Here is a 21,306-nt window from a genome sequence, read left to right on the forward strand (position 1 = left end):
ACCAGATGTGAAAAATTCTGCAATTCTGTCAGAGCCACGACTGGAGCATGCTGGGGCTGTGATAGGTGGATAGGAGTGACTTCATATTGGTTCCTTACTAAGGACACACCTTGATTACGGACACTTATGCTGCGGATAAGCATCAGACAGCACAGTCCAAAGACTCGACACCACACAGTTACTGGAGCTTTCATGTTAACTCCAATCAATGCTTTACTGGTTGAAGCGAATGAACCACCGTTAAAGTTGTGACGAATATTCGCATGCAACAAATTCCTCCTGCCACTATTTCGACGAATATGAGCCCGTTTACGAAAAAAACGGGAATTAACATCCTATAGTGTATGCGAAAGGTACCTGGATAGATAAACAACTCCAACGGGTCGTGGCCGAATATATGAAGATGCAGGCATTAAGGCATCAGGTGTGGGAAAGCCCTCTTCTACAGCACTACCATAGCCCATATGAAACGTCTACTGTGTAGACTGACGTCAGTACCAGTTCAGAGTGTCAGGCGAGAACTCAAATAACCCTGTCTCACGATGCGTGAGTGGTGTAGGTAGATGGGTCTAAGTCTAGTGAAGGCGCTGGTAGTATTTATAGGGTAGTTCGAGGCAAACAACGACGCCTGGTTTCAAACTCCACAATTATGACAGCCGAGCTCATTGCCATTTTTGAAGCCCTACTATTTGCACAAACGTCCACAGCAGATACAACAGTGAACATCTTTGTCAGCCCTACGATTGATTCGAAACCATCCTACTAATTGTGCCAACCATATAGTTGCAGCGATTGTTGACTTCGTGGTTTTGGTGCATAGGCAACATCGTAATGGTATGCAAGAAAGGCCACTCTTGAATACCTGGAAATGAACAAGCAACGCAGGCCTCTCTCCATAGAGTAATCAAATATGATAAAATCCCTGTCACAGATAGGATACCTTAGCTTAGAAACCGGTTTTCCTCGGACTCACGAGATATATCTCAAGCCAAAGGCAGCCACTATACACTAGTTCATCCCACAATTCCAAGCGTACCACGATATAATAAGGTTCAAACATCAAGGAACGTCACGAAAATTGTGACACTGCTGCAGTTTAATCATTGGAAGGTCATCAAACATGTATGTCGGTTCAACTTACGCGCTGTCCGTTTGTGTGTCTGTGGAGAGGAAGAATATCCTAGTAATCTTCGGGCTCTTGGTCATAAGTTTCCAAGCAGCTTACAAACCTTGTTAGCATCCAACGATATAAAAACGTATGAGTTTCTGAACGAGATCGTCAACAGTGCCGACATCAAAATATTGTGCAGTGCTAATCTAATGCTCCCAGTACTTTGAATGCCAAGGGAAGAGCAAAGCTTAATTAACTAACTACATCCCCACGTACTACTCTGCAGAACATGGAACGCCCAGCTTCTAAATGTGTCACTATGCATCTGCTACATGTATGTGTCCAAATACTGGTGTCTCTATACTCATGACTCTAAGAGACAACTCTGGTTCTTGTCAACCCGTCTAGTCGGTACCTGATCAAATATTACATTCTCTATCAGTAGCTTTTAAAAGAATTGTCACACGACATACAAAGAACATTTTATTGTTAACATAGATACATAGTCATTAACGTGTATTGAACAGGGAATATTCAAGCTGTGTACCAACGGCGATTCAACATTTATTATTGTGTTACCCGTTGGATTTTCATAGTATACTATCACTGTGTACCCTGTGTTCTATTTTCGTATTGTTTACGCGTTTCCGTATACTCTGATTACAAATCTTGTCTTATATCGAATCGATCCTTTGTTAAACCTGTGTTACATCGTACCAGGCTACGACTAAAAATAATGTCTACCATGAATTGTCAAAACTAATAGTAATATAACGTTTCCTGTGTTTGGATGGCTGTATGGTCACGTTTCGAAAGCCAATAAATAAATAAATAAATAAAAACCACATAAACACTAATGCTCTCTGCTGGCTGTTCCTCCTGTCACAGAGGACTGTAATTATAACCATTTTCTTACACGTCAGTGTAGAAAGCTTCACTGGCATTCGACCTTGTGTTCTGGGTGCTTCACATTTTTGTTACGTAGCGTGTATGACAGATCAAGCTTCGAAAATATTTGTATGTGGTATTCGAGTATAATCTCCAGAGCGGAAAGGTAGCTGCACGTCTACATATACACTCTACATTCGCTTGTGATGTGCATTTCAGTTGACACTTCCTATTGGACCAGTTACTAGGGCTTCTTTCCGTTCCATTCACGTATGGAAACCGAGAATAACCTTCCTTTAACGCCAGCTATCTAAGGGAATTGGATTGTCTTCATCAGATTTTCTTTTCCAATCCATCTCCATCAAATCAGAAGGAAGTTACCTTTCAGTGTCTAACTGCGAGCACTGTGCGGTCAAGTCCACTCAAAATGCGAAGTCTGTTATCCATTGAAGACTTACTAAATTTCGTTGCTGCATTCCTCTTTCCTTCATAATTCAACACAGCGAGATTTTAATGGGAAAATTGTTCCAGTCATGCCCCTTGACATAACCAACATACTTTGCAGTAATACACACATGAAAAAGTTTCGCATCACCCTGGTTCGCAGAACTCCTGAGGATAGACGCAAACTGTTAATACTGTATCACAGACACAGTCACTAAATCCGCTCAAAGGTGTAAACAACCATGCATGAGCAGCACCTGTAAGACGGTGGGAGTAAGACGCCCGATCAGTTCCAGTCATTCTACCAGTAAGGAGGTACACGGCTCTTATTTTCTGTAGTTAAACCATACCTAGACGGTCAATACTGCTGTTAGATCGTGTCCGCCTCGTTACTCTGTACCAAGAAGGGCTCTTAACAGGGGAAGTGTCCAGTCGTCACGGAGTGAACCAACGCGATGTTGTTCGGACCCAAGGGCTACTACTGCAGTGGATGACCGCTACCTACCTATTATGGCTTGGAGGAACCCTGAAAGCAACGCCACCATGTTGAATCATGCTTTTCGTGCAGCCACAGGACGTCGTGTTACGACTCAAACTGTGCGCGATAGGGTGCATGATGCGCAAAATGGTTGAAATGGCTCTGAGCACTATGGGACTTAACTGCTGTGGTCATCAGTCCCCTAGAACTTAGAACTACTTAAACCTAACTAACCTAAGGAAACACATACATCCATGCCCGAGGCAGGATTCGAACCAGCGACCTTAGCGGTCGCGCGGTTCCAGACTGTAGCGCCTAGAACTCCTCCGCCACTCAGGCCGGCCATGATGCGCAATTTCACTCCGGACGTCCATGGCGATGACCACCTTTGCAACCACAATACCATTCACCGAGGTACAGATCGGCCCAACAACATGCTGAATGGACCGCTCACGATTGGCAACTTGTTCTCTTCACCGATGAGTGTCGCATATGCCTACAACCCGACAATCGTCCGAGACATGTCTAGAGGCAACCCGGTAGGGCTGAACGCCTTATACACTTTGTCCAGCGAGTGCAGCAAGGTATAGGTTCCCTGCTGGTTTGGGGTGGCATTATGTGGGGTCGACTTACGCAGCTGGTGGTCACGGAAGGCGCCGTAACGGCTGTACGATACGTGAATGCCATCCTCCGACCGATAGTTATAGTGCAACCATACCGGCAACATATAGGCGAAGCATTCGTCTTCGTGGGCGACAATTCCCGCCCCCCCCCCTCCCGCCCCCATCGTGCACATCTTGTGAATGACGTCCTTCAGGATGGTCACATCGGTCGACTAGGGTGGTCAGCATGTTCTCCAGATATGTACCCTATCGAAAATGCCTGGAATAGATAGAAAAGGGCTGTTTATGGACGACGTGACCCACCAACCACTCTGAGAGATTTACGCCGAATCTCCGTTGAGGAGTGGGAGAATCTGGACCAACAGTGCCTTGATGAACTTGTGGATAGTATGCCACGACGAATACAGGTATGTACCAATGCAAGAGGATGTTCTTCTGGATATTAGAGGTACCGGTGTGTACAGCAATCTGGACCACCACTTCTGAAGGTCTCGCTGTATGGTGGTACAACATGCAGTGTGTGGTTTTCACGAGCAATAAAAAGGGCGAAAATGATGTTTATGTTGATCTCTATTCCACTTTTGTGTACAGGTTCCGGAACTCTCGGAACCGAGGTGATGCAAAGCTTTTTTTGATGTTTGTATATGAAGTCTCTATACTCTTCGTTGTTTCCACGAAACCTGTTGCAACTGAAAATGGAATAATTGGTGCGGCTCCAGAAATTTTACTTTTCGTACTATTAGTTTCTTCAAGTGCTCCATGGTTGCAAATTTAGCACAAAAGGCCATCCGCACATGGGTCTATTGGCACTCGTAATGCGGGCGACACGTTCTTGACGCGATTCTGTCCAGATTCGACTGCAAACGTAAGTGAATAGGTGGCTGTCAACGGATCGATTTGCAGTCGTCTCGTACTCGACTCGAAGTCGTTGCGAGCGACGCTCGTCTTTGGCGTCCAGCAGTGCACGGGAAAATTCGAACGTAACGAGCGGATAGAAAGTCGTGGAGATAATTTACCTTGTATTTGCCCTTAATTTTTTTGTATTTCGAGTACGTAGAACAGTTTGAAGTCAATATGATCTACGTGCAATAAGTGAAATAAACTTTTAATAAATAAATAAGTACTAAATGTATAATATGACCAATGAAATGTACAAATTTTAAGTCGTGTCCTCGGAATCCACAAGCAATACTTTCACAGAGTACGTGCCAACTAAAGCAGATCCTACTGTGAGTAATTGCGATGCAACAGTCACCTTCAGGGTTCTCCACAAACTGTTTCAATAGCGCGGAATAATAAGGTGAATGACAATAGAAAAATGAACTCCTTCTTCTAGTTGTTCAACACGAAATATGCGGGAGAGGTGGAGAAACGTCCTGAACTATACGATTACACCATCTATGAATATTCAAGAAGGGACTGTATGGATAAACCATGGAATAAGATTGCGCGGGAAGTAAATTTTTCAAGTATTTACATTCAGTCTTATCTTCACAGTATACTTCTTCCGTAGCTCAGTATATTACTAATAAAACATACCATACATAAATTAAGATGATTCCATAAAAAATACACAATCTACACAATGAACACGTAATTAAACCCATAAGTCTTTTTTAAATTGCAACAATTCCACTGCCAGAGCACTGATGCCATTGGTGTCAGAAAATAATTTGATAAATAATCTGTGATAGCATTAGTTGCAGAATCGTTGTTTACTTTGGCTGTAGGTGGTGACGCAAAGCCAACACGGTTTGCAGAACCAGTGATGTTTACATTGTGGTGCACTTGTTGCGCTGTATAATTGACACCCTTCTGTATATCCAAATAATTTATATAATAAGCACATTTTGTGATGTTATTGGTCGTTTTCTCATCCTGGCAACGTATCACAATTCCAAGTACTGGGAAATTTTCACTCATCATACCCAACGTACATTCAACTGATTTTCTAGTCCGACTTCAGCAGTATCTGAAAATTCGTTTTATATTGTCAAGAGCTCGTTTTGACTAAGTTCTTAGTAAATACTGGGTACGGGTAATGTTTCATCTCCTACAAATTAATACGGAAAAACACAGTCATACTCGTCATCTAAGGGAAGCTTAGACGGAGGTGGTATGTTATGTAGTGAATTAGATAACACTCTTTTAATTGTTTAGGATCCAAAATACCTGCATCACAGTTTATATCAGCGTACCCAGTTTCAATCGTCGTTAAAACGCCATCAGCATCACAGCATCCTAGTACTACTACCGGGAGGTATGATTTATAATTAAAATTTGTCGAACCAGTATTAGGGATTTTGTCTGTGCGAACATGCTTCCCATTGGTTGCCCCTATACGATTTAGAAGGTTCCATAGGGACTAAAAGCGCTTTACAGTTCTTTTACACTGTTCGTGAGTAGACAATGTTATGTAAGCGTCTTTCAACTCATTCCATACGACCTGCTTGGTTTCGGATACTAATGGCCCAACTGTGGTCTCTCCCCGACAGAAGAAGATTCCCAGCGGAACAAATGTACACCATGTAGCCAAACATCTGAAATTAAGCACACAGTTAAGCGAAAAGCTTATTACCTACAAAATATAAATATTTATTTCTAAGCAATTAAATCCTCATCAATTAAGAACTCTATATTTAGTTTTTTGGTTACAGTGGCTGAATGCAAGGAAAAGTGGTGGAACCTGTGGAGTACGTTCGTGAAGAATCTCAAGCTCGAACCGATTGGTAGTGGAGCATCAAAGATGGAAGCATATTACCTGAGAGATACAATGCAATTTGCTATTCGTATCGTAAAAGTAGCTGGCGTTCCTACGGGTAATATACCCACAATCCGTCATCCCTAAACAAAGTAAGATGTTTTAGAAATAGAAAATCTCAACGAAGTAGCCGTCTTCTCATAAAATACTTTATCGGACCTTGAAGTTACCACAGCTGCCCAGCAATACCGCACTCCTTCCCACCATCGCGCCAACCCACACCTAATGCAACAACACCTGAGTCATATCCTGCCGTTATTGCAGGACCACTTTGGGCGGATGACACCATTATCTTATCTCATGGACACGAGAAGACGAGGCAGGAAGAGAAGGTGTTCAGATTTTCAAAGTGACGAAGAGAAAGTCTCTGATGAATATTTTTCAGCAAAGGCGGCCAAGATTTCAAATACCTCAACTGACAAAGGTAAGAGAGAGGCCAGTACACACAGTTTTCTGCTCAGCCTTGTCCCAAACCTCATGCAGATGAGCGATGTAAAGTTGAGGTGTTATAAAATAAAGGCATTGCTCCTCACAGTCAAAGGGACTTCTCCAGAAATCTTGTACAATCCTAGTAGACGAGATGCGCCATCCTACCAGGCACGGCGGGATTCAGCATAAGCCACTACCAACTTCAGCAATCTTCCTTCACTGAAGAAAGACTAATGGGAAGGGGTTTCTCCATGTTGTTAGAGCCAGAAAATCACCCTAAACACTCTCTCTCTTCAGCAACAAGCGAAGCAATTTTTCACAATTTGTAAACTACTTCACATTCTCTTATTTTAGAATATAATAATTACCTTCAGAAAAAAGTATAACTATGATATCTTTCATGCTTTTATATGTGTGTTACAAATTTGGATTACAGAGATTACCTTAATCTCGCAAGTAATCATTCTTCTGCACTCAGACATTCCCTCATATTTGTACTCGTGTATTAAATATTTGGAGCTACAATTTTCAGTAAGACGATGTATGATTTCTCTGACATTCTGTAGAATGCTACATATTTTGAATCACTATGTTCCAGTTCTCTAGCACCAGCAAACAACCGGTGATGGAAATCCTTTTCTAGGTACGGATGCACCCATAACACTCTTTGTGTCTTTCTTTTCTTCTGCCATTACAATAACATCACGGCATCACTCTCTTCGCTAGAACTGTTCATTATACAGTTGATTACTGAAAGAAATAACCAACAAAGTTTTGTAGCTCCTTGTTCCAAGTCACAAGCTGACTGACAGAAGATCGCGCACGCGGCGAGTGCCAATCGACACGTGTACGGACGGCCGTCGATGACATGGTTCGTACATGACGCGCGCGACGGAGAAGACGCGAGTCGCGTCCGCTACGAATGCGAATCGACCCATGCGTGGACGGTCAAAGTGTTTCTTGATATACAGAACAATGAATCCCGTCTGTCGATCGCCGTAATTTTTGGCTCTATTATTGTCATGTAAAAGTTTAAATTCTTTCTGCCTGATACTATAATGTCGTTTCGTAGCAAGTAAGCAGTACACGTCACTTATGCGAACTGAGAATTCTTATCCCTCTCTTCTGTGACTGCCATTCATTTTAAAGGATTGTTACGATGGATTGCTAGCTTGCCTCTTTTTGCGCAAACAGCCACTGGACCTGTGAACGTCCTTCATACTACGAACAAATAGCGAAAGGTAAACTGGGTGACATCACGATCCTGCCCAACTCAGAGAGCTCTGCCGACCGCAAAATGCCGCACCGTAATGCTGAATGAAATGTGGCCCTGTTCCGAGAAGAACCGAGCATAGCCGAGTGACAGGTCGTGCCTTGGCCCTCCTCCGGCCCACACACGCCGTCCGCGGCAAGTTTGGTACGCCTTGGCCGGCTCTGATCACGGCCGTGTATGATGTTATATTCAATCAGTAGAAACCTTAATTTGTTGACTTCAAATATTTGGTAAAAATTCCTGTATCACGGTTCTAATTATAATTTTTGAGTAATGTTAATTTGGCTAACAATGAAACAGTTCCTTGTTTATTTCCTGTAGTGGTCACAAAATGTGAAGCGTCTATTGGATGACGTAGAAAAACAGTTTCCTCACGGGAGTCGCAGCTAATAAAAGAAAAATTAATTCGAAAATTTAATTCATTCCGACACTTCAAAGTAATTACGAGACTCATTTAGACACAACTGAAATGGGGTAAGAAATCGCCGCGACCGCTGTTCTGCCTATAGCGCTGGGTACCAGGCATACAAGATTAAATTCATAAGCTGTTTGAAGCGAATTGACAATTTAGAAATGAATAAAGTTTAACAGTACGCTAACAATGTTTTCGTCGTCATCCTAAAGACGCGTTTTTATGCCCAAGCCAAGAGTCCAGCAAAAGGAATGAAATCATTTTCTGCAAACAGTAAGAAAGCTTTTCGAATGTAACATTGAAAATTATCGTCTCCCTTTTTTCCAGGTTTTGATACGTGGATTATAAGACTTTTAGAATTAAACAGCCTAGTTTTTTCAATTTTTTATCATAATTTGTCTTGATGTTCCTGAAGACAGAGGTGTAATTGCGGAAACCGTAATCCACTAGTACATATCACTGAAACTGGTATTTACGAATGTGTCATGGGATTCGTCGACTGCACAAGCTACTCTGTCTTTATTACGCTCGAAATGTTAAACTGCGGTTTGCACGGAACGTGACTGTTTAGCTATATAAGCAGCTTTAAGGAATAACAAGAAGCTTCGTCTTCACATGATCTAAGAATGTCTCTACAGTGTTACCAGTTAATGACATCACATTTAGGCTTTTACTTGTGGTAAACTTCGTATCGTCGCGACTTGGAAATCAATACTGCTCACCTCACTTGTAACTCAGAGCGCCGAGTATCGTAGCACTCACTCAGTCACGGTGCACTGACTGTCACGTGCAGCGCAGTCTTTCAAGTCTTTCATATAGTTTTACTTTCAAACTTAAGCGAGTTGTATTTTGGTGGATATTTCGTACCTCGTGAAAAACTTTTTTCCATTTATACAATTCAAGTTCACATTTTTACGAAACGAAACCAGGTTTCCAACCTGCTTAAGTTTAATCAAAAAGTTTGCAACGTTCTCTTTCTCACGTTTTCTTCGGGTTTGCAGTGCAATCTGTTTTTGTTCTGAAGTTTAATTAGCATAACTATCACTGTTCAGACCACTGTCCGATTTATTTCCCGTTCCTTTAAATGTATCCGAAATTTCTAACGAAACATCGACATCACCGCATTGAAGTCCAAGACATTAACAGATATACAGTGAGCTGACAAATGTCATGGAAATCGCCCTAAGATCGTGGAAGACGGTGCGGTGCGGTGCAGCAGCTCGACGTGACATTGTCTCAAGATGTCGTTGGACGTCCCATGCAGAAATTTTGAGCCATGCTGCCTCTATAGTCGTCCATAATTTCGAAAGTGTTGCCGGTGCAGGATTTTGTGCACCAACTGAACTCTAGATTACGTCCCAGAGACATCTAGACTGTTTGTTGCTATTTTATCAATATAATTCCATAATGAGTGGAGGTCCGAACAATTTATTTTAGGTAGTTCTCAGGGAACAGATTTAGTATGGTTTTGCAAGACATCTTGTCACGACCAAGACTCAGAAAACTGTAATTTTCCCTGTTGATCGTTGCATGATTAAATCATCCTTCAGTGATTACACTAGACCGGGCGAATTGCGTAATAGTGAATTAAAGTTTTCTCTGGTCGTGAGTCTGGTGATCGATAAGAGGATCCGACTATAACTGCACATCCCCGTTCTCGATACTGAGTCTTGTCTAGACCACCTCGCATAAATTTATATTTCTATCTCCGGGGATTTAAGTTTCTTGCGTACAATGACAAATACATCACTTTCATTTACCATTAGCCTTTCTTTTCAAAGGTCTTAATGTGGTCTTTAGTCCAAAGAATGGCAGCTCTTCATGCTGCTGTATCCTGTGCAGGCCTCTTCATCTCGGAGTAACTACTGCAGGCTACATATTTCTGAAACTGCTTAGTGTATTCATCCCTTGGTCTCCCTTTACGATTTTTACCCTTCACGTTTCCCTCTAATACTAAACTGGTGATACCTTGATGCCTTAGAACATGTCGTACCAACCGATCCCTTCTTCCAGTCCAGTTGTGCCAAAAATTCCTCTTCTCCGCAGTACTATTCAGTACCTCCTCATTAGTTACGTGATCCACCCATCTAATCTTCGGCATTCTTCTGTAGCACCACATTTCAGAAGTTTCTTTTCTCTTCTTGTCTAAACAGTTTATCGTCCATGTTTCACTTACATACGTGGCTAGAATCCATACAAATGCTTTCAGGAAAGGCGGTTAAATCTATAATCGACGTTAGCAAATTTCTCTTCTTCATAAACGCTTTTCTTGCCATCGCCAGTCTACATTTTGTATCTTATCTACCTCGACCAACATCATTTACTTTGCTGCACAAATAGCAAAACTCATCTACTATTTTAAGTTTCTCATTTCCTAATCTAATTCCCTCAGTATCACCTGATTTAATTCTGCTACATTCCATTATCCTCGGTTTGCTTTCGTAGATTTTCATCTTATATCCTCCTTCCACGACACAGTCCATTCCGTTCAATTGTTCTTCCAAGTCCTTGTGTGTGTCTGACAGAATTACGATATCATCGGCAAACATCGAGGTTGTTATTTCTTCTCCCTGTATTTTAATTTCTACTCCAAATTTCTGTTTGTGTATCCTTTACTGCTTGCTCAATACACAGACTGAATAACATCAGGGATAGGTTACAACCCTGTCTCACTCACTTATCAACTACTGCTTCCCCTTCGTGGCCCTAGACTCTTATAACGACAATCTGGTATCAATTCAAAATATAAATAGCCTTTCACTCCCTGTATTTTACCCTTGCCACGATCAGAATTTGAAAGAGTCTTCAAGTCAACATCGTCAAAAGCTTTCTCTAAGTCTACAAATGCTATAAACGTACGTTTTCCTTTACTTAACCTATCCTCTAAGGTGAGTCGTAGGGTCAATATTGATTTTTGTATTCGTACATTTCCACGAAATCCAAACTAATCTTCCACGAGGTCGGCCTCTACCAGTATTCCTTTCATCTGTAAAGAATTCGTGTTAGTGTTTTGCAACGGTAACTTATTCTACTGAAAGTTCGGTAATTTTTACACGTGTCAGCAGCTGTTTTCTTTGTAATTGCAGTTATTATATTCTTCTTGAGGTATGAGGAGAATTTCGCCTATCTTATACACGTTGCACAAGAGATGGAAGAGTTTGGTCATCGCTGGCTCTTTCAAGACTATCAGTAGTTCGAAGAGAAAGTTGTCCAATCCCAGGGCCTCGGCCTCTACCAGTTTTCCATTCATCTGTAAAGAATTCGTGTTAGTGTTTTGCAATTGTGACTTATTGTACTGAAAGTTCGGTAATTTTTACACGTGTCAGCAGCTGTTTTCTTTGTAATTGCAGTTATTATATTCTTCTTGAGGTATGACGAGAATTTCGCCTATCTTATACACGTTGCACAAGAGATGGAAGAGTTTGGTCATCGCTGGCTCTTTCAAGACTATCAGTAGTTCGAAGAGAATGTTGTCCAATCCCAGGGCCTTGTTTTGACTTAGGTCATTCACTGCTCTGTCAAATGCTACACGCAGTATCATATCTCCAATCTCACCTTCATCTACGTCCTCTACCATTTCCATAATATTGCCCTCAAGTACATAGCCTAGTATAGTCCCTCTATATACTTCTTCCATGTTTCCGCTTTCCCTTCTTTGCTTCTTTGCAAAACGATATTTCTATAAGTTCAACAGGAGGATCTGGGATGCAAGTTACTGATATCCTGAAACATTTATGAGGCTCTTGTCGCTGACAAACTAAAAAATAGTATAACTTGACTATGTTGTTGTTGTTGTGGTCTTCAGTCCTGAGACTGGTTTGATGCAGCTCTCCGTGCTACTCTATCCTGTGCAAGCTTCTTCATCTCCCAGTACTTGCTGCAACCTACATCCTTCTGAATCTGCTTAGTGTATTCATCTCTTGGCCTCCCTCTACGATTTTTACCCTCCACGCTACCCTCCAATGCTAAATTTGTGATCCCTTGATGCTTCAAAACATGTCCTACCAACCGGTCCCTTCTTTGTGTCAAGTTGTGCCACAAACTCCTCTTCTCCCCAATTCTATTCAATACCTCCTCATTAGTTATGTGATCTACCCATCTAATCTTCAGCATTCTTCTGTAGCACCACATTTCGAAAGCTTCTATTCTCTTCTTGTCCAAACTACTTATTGTCCATGTTTCACTTCCATACATGGCTACACTCCATACAAATACTTTCAGAAACGACTTCCTGACCATTTAATCTATACTCTATGTTAACAAATTTCTCTTCTTCAGAAATGCTTTCCTTGCCATTGCCAGTCTACATTTTATATCCTCTCTACTTAGACCATCATCAGTTATTTTACTCTCTAAATAGCAAAACTCCTTTACTGCTTTAAGTGTCTCATTTCCTAATCTAATTCCCTCAGCATCACCCGATTTAATTTGACTACATTCCATCATCCTCGTTTTGCTTTTGTTGATGTTCATCTTATATCCTCCTTTTAAGACACTGTCCATTCCGTTCAACTGCTCTTCCAAGTCCTTTGCTGTCTCTGACAGAATTACAATGTCATCGGCGAACCTCACAGTTTTTATTTCTTCTCCGTGAATTTTAATACCTACTCCAAATTTTTCTTGTGTTTCCTTTACTACTTGCTCAATATACAGATTGAATAACATCGGGGAGAGGCTACAACCCTGTCTCACTCCCTTCCCAACCACTGCTTCCCTTTCATGTACCTCGACTCTTATACCTGCTATCTGGTTTCTGTACAAATTGTAAATAGCCTTACGCTCCCTGTATTTTACCCCTGCCACCTTCAGAATTTGGAAGAGAGTATTCCAGTCATCATTGTCAAAAGCTTTCTCTAAGTCTACAAATGCTAGAAACGTAGGTTTGCCTTTTCTTAATCTTTCTTCTAAGATAAGTCGTAAGGTTAGTATTGCCTCACGTGTTCCAACATTTCTGCGGAATCTAAACTGATCTTCCGCAAGGTCCGCTTCTACCAGTTTTTCCATTCGTCTGTAAAGAATTCGTGTTAGTATTTTGCAGCTGTGACTTATTAAACTGATAGTTCGGTAATTTTCACATCTGTCAACACCTGCTTCCTTTGGGATTGGAATTATTATATTCTTCTTGAAGTCTGAGGGTATTTCGTCTGTCTCATAAATCTTGCTCACCAGATGGTAGAGTTTTGTCATGACTGGCTCTGCCAAGGCCGTCAGTAGTTCTAATGGAATGTTGTCTACTCCCGGGGCCTTGTTTCGACTCAGGTCTTTCAGTGCTTTACTATAAATGAAGGAAACATTTACTACTGTTGAAGCGTTTAGTAGCTGCAGAAGGCTTGACAACGCCGTTACTTATCATAGTCGGTGCTTTTACTTGGCGGGCCAATGGTGACCCTGTAACAACAGGTGAACAGAATCCTGCGAGTGGAGTGAATTGAACTACCGGAAGCGGAGCATCCGAACTCACATAGAGAAGCCCACGACGACATACACAGCTCACGGCTGGCGCAGGTGGCTAAGGGCTAAGCAGACGACAACACTCGACACTAAGCGCAAGGTTCGAGGAAGTTTAACTACGCAGGAGCACTGGCCTGCTCCGCTTATATGACGCGATGCGTGCGTCCCCAACTACCCCGCCGTTCTTCCCACGCCAGCTCATCTGCCGCCATCGTGACCTCCGCTGCCGGGGATGCTAAAAAGGGGAAACTAGATGCAGTACGATTTATTAATTATAACGCACGCTGTAGTAACTAAATCACAAGCACCAATTTACTGCGAAATAGTTTAAGCGTGATACTGACGTTTGCAAGGGTATAATGCGCACTTGTACTTCTTTTAATAAGAAAAAAATGTTATATCCCTGGAATTCTACTTCAGAAGACAGCAAAATGAATGGCATGACTAGTTTCCAATCTGTACTTTCACGATAAAGGAAAGCGTTACAGTTCATATAGGCACCAGTTCACATAAATTATTATCTATATAGACAAACTGATATAATAATCGTACAATGTTACCCAAGGACAATACCTGTTCTTGTATCCGCCACTGATGGGCTTTCAATGTGTTGTATTGATATTGAGTACGGCAACTGACAAGTGGATACAGTTCCTTGCGGCTCCGCAAACGTAGTAAGCAGAGAATGCAGTGGGCACTCCCTATGGCAGAGTTTTGTGCTTAAATACCGGTGCGCTGTAGTCATTTGAAGTTTTCAGACCGGTTTGTTTGGTATAATGTTAGCAATAATTTGTTTCACAGTTTCATATTCTACGATATTCAGGCTGGTCGTTTACGATGGCCTTCCTTGGTTTTGGCCTCTGTTTCTAGTCAGCAGTTCACTACGTGATCTTAGTCGTTAATGACAACCTACAACTGCAGTTTGTTTCTCCAGTGGCAGCATCATCGTCTGCAGAAGGGTATTGAATTTTTCTAGCTACTTCTAGTGGTATATTAAATCAGTCTAAGTTTATCTGGCTTGCATTCATCATCAACTTTGAGGGACAAGCGGTTTAGCCCATTCATACAACCAATCAATCGAAAATCTGGAAGTATGTACGTTTCAGCTCAGAAATAGACTTTTATGATCACAATGTAGATTTTATTTCAGACTTTAAAAACGTACTTTTTATCACGTTTGATATCAGCACTTAAGATGAAAATCAAATGACCCCTGTTCTAAAAAGTTGTGTCGGTTATTGTACGAGGTATACTTTGAAAGGCGTATCAAATACCGTGTGCCTAAATGAAGAACTATCACCGATTCACTGTCGAACTTGATGACGCCCTTGTTACAACGATAAAAATTGTTTCACTGACACACTCTACAAAACAAAGGAAAATATATCCATTTTAATCCTTGTAGCATCTTGGTACTAATTTCATTTACTCGAGAAGCTGTTGCAGAACTCATCTCGTAAAATATGGGAGTGGACGTAATTTGCATTCTCCCTCTTTATCTAACGGATATTAACATGATGGTGCAGCCACCCCGCATGCTACCACGATTTCCTATTTCAGAATATGATTCGATATTTTAGTATTCCACACACAGACACAACATTCCAATGGGCTCACCGCTGCGTAATATATCCACCATGAGAGAAAGTAAAATTTCATATTCACTGATAAGCCAAAAAATTATAACAAGGAAGTTGCAGGTTATGTTGTTCTCAGAAATAATCGTTAAGAAACAAATTCTACACCTTGCGCTGTTTCCAAGTTAATTAGCATTGCAATTAGCCAATTAGGCCACTGCTCGCGCAAATTAAAGGGGTCCATCAGAGACGGTGATGCGAAACGTTTTCTTGATTTAGTTTCCTAAAACCAAACAAGAGAGCGATACAAAAATTGGACGTCAAACGGCAGCTAGGAACAGACCCGAACCAAAGGCTGACCTGTCTCCGCTATGAGAATAGAGCTGACACTAATTGTATCTGGCGAGCCGCTTGGATTTATGCATACAACGGCCTGACTGCCTAGCTTCAATGTTAATATACTCGGAAACAGCGCAACGTAACCTGGTCTTTTCATAACTATTGTTTGTGATTATAGCTAACCCTGCAACATCATTATAAGTTTTTCAGACTGTTTCGGACCACCATGTATAAGCGGAGCAGGACTAATGAGGAATCACCTCGCTACGATACAGTCTGAAAATTGGGCAAACCCACTTACGGATGCGACACTGAAAAAGGACAGCGAGATACGGCCAAGCGCCTGGGAACGTGTATGTTGGAAAATACGCACCTGGTTCCCTGATCGCTTGCTACTGTCGTGAACACAAATCGAAATTTGTTGAAGGACAATAAAACAAGATGAGGCCTCATTACACAACGTAGAGATCGGAGGCTTGTCCGCTCTGTAAAGCAGGAAACGTTCCGTTCTGTGACAGTCTGATGACAAAGTACTATTCTGGTGTAAACACAAAAGTATTCGAACTTACCGTTCAGCACACATGACTGAACGTGGGACTCTGCAGCAGACGACCCTTGTATGTCCCAATGTTAACTAAACGACATCGTCTGTTGTCACTGCATTCTGAATATGATTTTAGAGACAGGACCGTCGATCAATTGGAACGTGTCGTCAGGTCGAATGAATGACGTTCCTTGCTACACCAAGCCGATGATCGTGTATAGATACGTACCGCACCACGGACTCAGGCCAGCGGATGCACTAAAATTATATGGCCGACATTAACCTAGATATTCATTTTGGTTTTGGTAGTAAAGGAAACGACCACAACAGCATTATTGAGGACAACGTGCATTCTTTTAAGCTTGATGTCTTTCCCGATGGCGACGGTGTATTCCTGCAGCTTAACTGCCCATATCAGTTGTCCAAAATAGTGCTACAGCGGTTTGTGGAGCATGATCGTGAACTAATATTGATCTGAACCTAATGGAAAACATCTGACTAAATATATAGCGCCATCTCTTTACCCATAATCCTCCGACACGTGATGTACGGGATTGGCTTAGCGTCTGTGTAGATATGTGCCGCCACATACCTTCGGAAAATTATCAAGAACTCGTTGTATCTATGCTACGTCGAACTGTCGAGCTAGTGCTGTATTGCATTCTAAAGGTGGAGCAACAAGCTATTAAGAACGTGCACATAAATGTTTTGCTACCAGTGTGTGTCATGTGTTATATGCGTAAAATGACAACAACTTTGTCACATGGTGTGATATGTGCACGTGTTGTCATCTGAGAGTCATATAACAATAATATCCATGTGGTGTGCCGTGAAGATCATGGTATCTTTGCGGCTCACTACGTGGCGTGAATTCCACGTTGTTTAATGTCACAGAGATATACTGCTGGTCATTAAATTTGAAGGCAAATAACGAAATTTTACTGATCGTTTGTATACAGTTCCGTTCCAAAAATGCTTCATTAAATTTGTGTGTGATTTGGGGGAATATGGGAAGCTTAGTACACAGATCTGCCAAATTTGAATAACAATGGTTGTAACACAACTGGGCTCCTCATCTACATCTACATCTACAGCAACGTGGTTACTCAGCAATTCACAATTAAGTGCTGCAATTTGAATAGCGAGCTGGAAAAACGAACACTTAAATCATTCCGCGAGGGCCCTGATTTCTCTTATTTCATTATGATGATAATTTCTAGCTATGTATGTGGGCACCAACAATATATATTCTGAGGAGAAAGCTGGTGACTGAAATATTATGAGAAGATCCCGCCGGAACGAAAAACGCCTTTGTTTTAATGACTGCCACCCCAATTCGCTTATTATACCAGTTTGGTTGAAACGAGCTTGGACGACAGATACGGCTACTTCAATCTATGCTGTAGCAACTGCGTGCTAAGGTTCGCTAACCGGAGTGGCTGGAATTTGGTAGGTACTACTCTCACGTTAATATAGGACTAGTTGTTTTCATCGTGCGATAAATGTGGACACCATATTGGCTACAGCAACAGCGAAGACCCTCTGTATCGAGGTAAGTCAAGACAACATAGGCAAAAGGGATAATACGTTATCTCGTTGAAAGATGACCTCACGAACTCCTCGAAGCTAAGACACAGTTACCGGCCTTTACACGCCGGAAACATAAATCCAGCCGTCCAAAATAGTGGATATGGGAACTTAAGGTGAGCTTATTGTGTACCGAGGGGCACCTTTTAGTACCACGTCAGGTGTTGGGCCCGTATGATGGCGATAGATGCAGTCTAACGAAGTTCGTTCTCCTCGGAAACTCCGCACACGTATACGTCTGTCATGGTGCTGTATGCAGAACCGGAACTCGCCTGAAAAGAGGGCGTGGTGTCAAGCCTGTATCCATTACTGCCACTGATCACGCCACTATCAGCGAACTTCTCTTTGCAAATCCATCAAGGAGAGCCGCAACAAAGGTCGCCGTGCTGACAATACGTGACTGTTAAAAGAAAAGAAAAATGTCGACAAGTACCTTTGTCCTCCATGCCTATTCCTACTTCTTCAAGAAATAGGGTAGGTGCTAAAGCCTGTGTTGTCCAGCCCGCTGGCTATAAATAGCAGCAAGTGGCTGCACACGAAATTCATTGCTGAAGTAGGTGCTGGACTATGACTGCCTGTAATATCTAGACTAGAGAATCATTTGATGGTACGCCTAGTTTTTTCAACAATTGACAAAAACGAAACTAAGGGGAGGCAAGAGTAGGGTTTAACGTCCCTTCAACATCGAGGTTATTAGTGACGGTGACAGAACTGAGCTCAGCTGATGAACTTAGAAGTTTGTGTTTTTCTATAACAAATACATTCAAATAAATAGCAAATTAACCTAGCTATTGTATAGCATAAAGAAAACTGTATACCTTTGGAGCTTCTTAAGACTATGCAACTGAAGCAAGGAGCATAAATTTAACGTCCACATGCCACAATGTTTCATAATTGAGATTAGGTACCGTGTCTTCTGCAGTACCTACCTTGCATTTCGGTGCTGATAATCTACCTACCACTGAAAGCTGTCTCGTTTATCTGCAAAGTTTTTGATTGATGGTAAACAAACAATTTACTGCGAATCGTCTTGTACATTTGACAGAAAGTAAGGTAGTGGTTTCAGAAAAATTCCTTAAGTAGTGAGAGAATTTACACTGCCACCCGCTATTTCGCAGTTAGTTGTGTAGAATACCAGAATAACTGTTTCTCCGAGACTGAACGTGAAACAATAAAGTCTTCTGTCACATGGGGTGTCCTTTTTGTTGCTGCTACAGGTACAATACGCGCTGCGCATCAGACGGGCGTCGGAAGATCCCCTAGTCCGATAAATCCCTAAGATCTGAAGCGAAACCCCCGTCCATTTTCAGAATAAGTCCCCCTTTTGACAGCCACGAGGGAACGAAAAAGTAAGCCCTGCAATTTTTACCCGAGGCTGCAGGTGAAGTTTAAGAGTAATAACCAGTCGTTAACTGAATTTCAGAGAGTGCGATAAGCATACTATAAACGTTTTTGGCAAAGGCCTTATAATCGTGGATGCTGTACAAAAACTGTGGTACTGATGTAATCGACCGCATAGTAGTAATATTAATATACACCCGTAGAGATATCCTAAACCCACGAATGACATTACAGTATGACAGCTTTGCAATATTTATCTTTCACTGAGTACTATTGTCACAGTTAACTTCTGTCTACAGGGTGAACACGAATTCCAATCACACAAGTTCGGTGAGTATCCAGTGATATTTTCTGATTATATTCGTAGCACGAACCAGCAGTTTTCGGTGGAACATTACAGATTAATTGTATTCGTTTGATTTCTTCATCCCATTTGTCATTATATATTTATTTCACGTAATTACCTTCACAACAATGCATTTGTCGACGGTGTGCGCCTTGTGTCTTGCTTAGAAACAAACCTGTTGCATTCACTAACGGTACTTGCACTTTATAACAGTAATGCCCACATTACATTTCGCCTTCAGGCTTGCACTCGTTACTGCTCGATGCTGTCTGTGGATTCTTTTACCGGCAGTGGAAGTCGCACGTTAACAGTGATATACAGCTGCCAGGATAGATGCACTGATGAACAGTTGGTCAAAAAGCAACTCCTATATGGGTTCATTAAAAGTAATGGAAGAGCTGCTCAAAGACGCTATGCCGTGATGCCACGACGGCGGCAACCACAGCACATAGCATTTCATCTGTACATAGGCACCTGCTGGGAAACCGATGTTTCTATGTAACGATGATTATATACAACCGAATTTCTGGTCGTTCTGAAGGTATTTTCGAAGGAAAAATATTACTTGGGGAACTGAACCCCATTCATCAAAACTGGGTTGTTACTCCGTAACGAGCCTTAGGATGTCATGTGTTCCTTAAAATAATCAAAAAGTAGCCCTGAACAACCTCCGAAATATTGTCGGTTGAATTCGGGTTCACTGTTTAAATTACACCATGTTTCCTTTTACTTTTTATGATCCCTGTAGATGTGAAGATGGTCGCTGTGGAAAATAGGACTGGTAACGCAGTGGATTAGCTGTTTTATTTCGTCAGCCGAATAAATATCTTTCCTGAAGTTTCAAATCCAGTTGGCATGTCCAGCCCCCCCCCCCCCCCCCCAAAAAAAAAGGATGCACGATTTTATTCGTCACAAACTTTCCTTCAAAAGTTGTAATGAATCTTAGCAAAACTACTTAAAGGTAGAACCGAGAGTGACTACCGTTGTACTTTGGCTGACCTGTGAGGCAGCCGGCGAGTGTGAGCACGCGGCCAGCATCTGCGCAGGTGCTGCACTTGAGGCCCAGCACGCCGGGTCTGCACGCACACCGCCCCGTCATCTGTTCGCAGTCTTCTCGCACCGACCCCAGTGGCGAGCAATCGCACGCTGCAACACACATCGTCGTTTACTCCCTAGTTCATTGTCGCTGCTCTGCCATACAGTTACTCAAAACAGTTTCGATCCAATCTCAGGACTTTAATAGTCTAGGTATTTGTGTGTGTGTGTGTAGAGTTGCTATGCGTATTCACTTTATTTTAAGCTTCTTTAAGCTGTAGGTGGATACAAATTGGGACTAAACACTTGAAAGCCTTTTTACTGTCTTACAATTTGAAGTGAAATGATCATATAAAATTAGTAGTTGGTAAGGTGGTAACCAGGTTTGAGATTCATTGGGAGAGTCCTTAGAAAATGTAGTCCATCAACAAAGGAGGTGGCTTACCAAACACTCGTTCGACCTATATTTGAGTATTGCTCAACAGTGTGGGATACGTACCAGGTCGGGTTGACGGAGGAGACAGAGAGGAAAAAAGAAGAGCGGCGTGTTTCGCCACAGGGTTATTTGGTAAGCTTGATAGCGTTACGGAGCTGTTTAGCAAACTCAAGTGGCAGTCTCTGCAAGAGAGGCGCTCTGCATCGCGGTGTAGCTTGCTGTCCAGGTTTC

General features: G+C 42.0%; 1 protein-coding gene across 1 annotated transcript in view; it reads right to left on the reverse strand.

The window, feature by feature from the left end:
* LOC126297987 (agrin-like) overlaps window positions 1-21,306 on the reverse strand; it is a 187,733-nt gene that overhangs the window by 63,985 nt on the left and 102,442 nt on the right. The window contains exon 6 of the mRNA XM_049989300.1: window positions 20,604-20,750. Coding sequence (XP_049845257.1) covers window positions 20,604-20,750 — 147 coding nt within the window. The remainder of the gene's footprint in view (window positions 1-20,603; window positions 20,751-21,306) is intronic.

The sequence above is a fragment of the Schistocerca gregaria genome, chromosome X (genome assembly GCF_023897955.1).
Source record: "Schistocerca gregaria isolate iqSchGreg1 chromosome X, iqSchGreg1.2, whole genome shotgun sequence".
In the NCBI taxonomy this organism is placed as follows: Eukaryota; Metazoa; Arthropoda; class Insecta; order Orthoptera; family Acrididae; genus Schistocerca; species Schistocerca gregaria.